Source organism: Halyomorpha halys, unplaced genomic scaffold (genome assembly GCF_000696795.3).
Source record: "Halyomorpha halys isolate HHAL.00 unplaced genomic scaffold, Hhal_1.1 Scaffold121.1, whole genome shotgun sequence".
In the NCBI taxonomy this organism is placed as follows: Eukaryota; Metazoa; Arthropoda; class Insecta; order Hemiptera; family Pentatomidae; genus Halyomorpha; species Halyomorpha halys.
Window position 1 is genome coordinate 1,067,018 of NW_027107242.1, and position 3,757 is coordinate 1,070,774.

The 3,757-nt window shown below is 31.2% G+C and overlaps 1 protein-coding gene across 2 annotated transcripts in view; it reads right to left on the reverse strand.

Annotated features, from left to right (window-relative positions):
* The window catches only part of LOC106678058 (gustatory and odorant receptor 24), a 13,205-nt gene that overhangs the window by 4,931 nt on the left and 4,517 nt on the right, over nucleotides 1–3,757 (reverse strand). Inside the window, exons 3-5 of one of the 2 annotated variants that reach the window (XM_067045543.1) lie at nucleotides 3,083–3,336; nucleotides 1,796–2,044; nucleotides 535–804 (exon numbers count right to left, since the gene is read on the reverse strand). In XM_067045543.1, coding sequence (XP_066901644.1) covers nucleotides 535–804; nucleotides 1,796–2,044; nucleotides 3,083–3,336 — 773 coding nt within the window. The remainder of the gene's footprint in view (nucleotides 1–534; nucleotides 805–1,795; nucleotides 2,045–3,082; nucleotides 3,337–3,757) is intronic. The other variant, XM_067045544.1, reaches the window with a different exon arrangement.

Below are 3,757 nucleotides of genomic sequence, written 5' to 3' on the forward strand. Positions count from 1 at the left end.
ATGTCCAGATTGGCCTTATTACAGTCATGTAGATCAGTCATTTTAAATATAGAAATTATTTCGAACCTTCATACATTTCATGTATTATGTATACTTTAGTACGTCTTTTTCCTTTGATTACCTTGTGGTATTATAAAGTATTAATGTGATTCCAGTTAAGGTATTATAGTCTAGCTGTAGCCTATTGCAACGCCATGAAATTAATGAAACGTGAAGGGACTGTTACACTGTTTATTTATTTTTTTTGTTCCCTCCCCCGCCTACGTCATAGACATACTTATCTTACTTTTAAAACGGACATTTATAGCGAGTGTTGATCGATATACGATACATCACTATCTCTCAAGGTAGAAAGGAAGATTTTTTTCCACAATTTCAGCTACTTTTTCAATGTTTCTTGATTTAATTAGTATTTTAACTCGTCTCCCCTTTTTTCTTAGGAGGCAGGTGTCCCTGAAATGTTTTCCTATTTTGTTTTGGTGTTATCACCTCCTTCAAGAGGTCGAACATCGACCAATACTCACTATACCTTACCTCTTGGGTTGTTCGATGGGCTGCATTGAATAGAAATAAGTTGCATAGTAAGCTCAGCACGGCATTGATGAGAAGACCCCAGACGTGGTTGCAGGTCTTTGCCGGCTCGAATAAAGAGGACAGAAGAGCGTACATCGCCAGGACGAAGGTAGTAAAAAGGACAATACTTATCACGAGTCCGGTGTGGCCGAGGGATTCACCAACTCCTGAAACGAGTTTGCTCAGTTCAAGCCAAGTCCTTCTGTAGGTAGACATTTGTCTGCATCCATCCTGGTAACAGGGATTGTTATTTATATCATATCTACCACCATAGCATTTTAAATTTTGGGTATTGATTTCCTCTGAATGATAGCTCGAATCTTAAATTAAAATATGTGAATGGAATACTAAGGAGCAAGAAGAAAAAATAATTTTACTCATGGATTGGGGTGGATTTCTCATGGATTATAACAGGAATTTCTAAATGTGATTTATGTTTTATGTAAATGAGAATCAATAGTCACTGTCACGAACGCACCGCATTGGATATGATTTGAATTGTGCATCGTTTAAAAACAAAAGTAACTGTAATATGAAGAAATATTTCATAGTTTTTCGTTTGTTTTTTTATAGAACTGGATAATTATAAATAATCTCACATAATATTATGTGCCAAAAAATAAAGCTTGATATTTCGTTAAATAAAATTGATTCCCCATATGAGATTCGTCATTTTGTGTTCCCGTGATACAGATCGTGAACATGGGATTTTGAAATATTCTTGTTACTTTAACTGTAAGAAGATAGATAGATACTAACTGCGTTAACATATTATGTTCAACTTAGACTACTGTATACATGTTTGCTATTCGATCACTGATCGACATCTGATGTTTGTCAGTGACATAGTATTCTTTATGGATACAACATTGCTCAAGGTGGGGTCAGAAGTGCGTGAATTGTCAGAGTCAGGATGAGAGGGTTGCACAAAAGAGCAAAGGGGTTTCTGAAAAAAAAAAATATTATTTTGAGATGTCCAATGTGAAAGGTATGAAGGAGTTTTTTTTTTTAATTTTTTTGGAATCAAGCATTCTCAGCTGAGGATTTAAAAGATGAAGTAAAACAAATGCTCCCCAAGCCTGGGAACAATATTAATAAAGCGAAATGTTGTTATTACTCTGGATTTATAAGATAAATATTTGAATTATTTATTTAAAAATTTATATTATTATATAATTTTATTGATAAATCCACAAGTGCGATATTCTATCTCCGTATTAACCATGATTATTTTGCTGAGCAACGTTCTGGAAGCTATTCGTAGTTCGTAGAGAACCACGCCCCAATGAATGATTATAACCCCCGTTTCAATAAAGCTGAAGATGTAAGGGACCATGACGAATAACGAAAGGTCGGTGAGGAGGTAGCTCTGGCAGTATACGAAGACAGAAGCGATTGGCAGGAGTAGAACTGAGATGATCATCAGGGTTAGCGACAGGTTCGCACCTAGTTCTGCATCCAGGTGATTGTTCTGTCAACAAGAAATATAACTTCTGTAGTTATCAACAATGATAATTAAAATACAATTGAAACAATCATTTATAATTATTGTTAGTGTAATCAAATCTTTCTATTTGGACAACTTTTTAACCACATTTAATTTTACCATATGTTATCTATTTCTTCATGTTTTGTCCAATTTTATTCATAAAACTGTGTGATTTTAATAGAAGATAATCCTGTACAGATAATTTATTAAAACTTTACAGTTGGATAAAATTATATTATATAGACCAAAGTAGTCATAAGAAGAAGAAATAATGAACATAGTGATGAATAAAGCTTCATAAGGACAAGAAAGCTTCAAAACGTAAATGTAATAGTTAAATGTTTTTTTGTTCACATATAAATTGTCAAAATAGGAAGCTTTAGTTTCAATAATTAAAAATTAATATAATATATTTTATCTCACAGATATTAATTTTTTAAAAAAGCATTACCAAATATCGGTTTATTAATAACTTAAAACCAATCATAGCATTTGATAACAAACTTCAGCATATGAAATATTTCGATAAAAATTTGAAATATTGAAAGAACTTGTAAGTTTAGCTTGAACCTACTATACGAGCATTCCGCTTAACATAGACATGGTAGATTAAGTTAAGAACTCGACAGGAGTGCATAAACGAAAAACATCAAAATAAATTTAACTGTTATGTTAGGTGAAAATTAACATCCAATAAAGAACATAATATATAATTAATATGCAGACTGGATATAAGGATCCATTAGTTACAGTTAAATTCCTTATACATACCAGAATAACATTTCTACATATCTACAGATTCATAAATGTACCTTTGAACGATTTTTTTTTTTTTTTTTTTATAGTAGTAAAAAAATCAATTATTCTGTTTTATTTCACCAAAGTTGTGCTTTCTTACCACTTGATATATTTATTTGTTTCATTTTGACAACCCTTTATGAGGGATTCTCCTGTGTACATATATAATTTTCCTTGAAAATTTAGGACGATTATCGTAATAAAATCATGATAAATTCCAACCTGAAAATCTTGCCAACTGCTGACGTGATGAACGAACTTTCGTATATCAATCCATTTTGTCATTGGTGTTGTGAAATTCAACAGCAGGAAGAGACCAATGGACACCCAGTACAAGGTTACGTCGTAACTCGGAGCTTTGTGGATCTTTTCTTGAATGATGATACACAACGAATAAACCGTCCAAGTAGATTGAAATACGATAAAGATAATCGTATAAATAACTGGAAACGAAAGGAGCTTGAATGGAGCGAATCCTAAAATAGAAAATAATCGATAGATATCACGTAAACTAATGTATAAGATAAAAGAAAATATTAGATATAGTCATTTAATGAAAGCATCAGAGAAAAAAGTATTTACTATCCGAATTTTATGTATTAAGAGTATTTTAACTAATAAATCCATTTCTCTTGTTGTATTTTTTCTTTTGTCAAATTTTGAATAAAATATTTATCCAATAAATTTTTTAAATTAACAGATAATTTTTAGCTGTAAAATTTCACATTGGCCGAAAATATTTATTTCTAAGAAATTGATGTATTGTATTTTTATTGAATTCTCCATAATTATTAATACTAATTTTATGTTGGAACAGGTTTTATAAATGAAGGCAACAATATTGCCCATTCTACGTCAGAATTTGATATTACGAACTGTAACTTTAGAAATTTATAA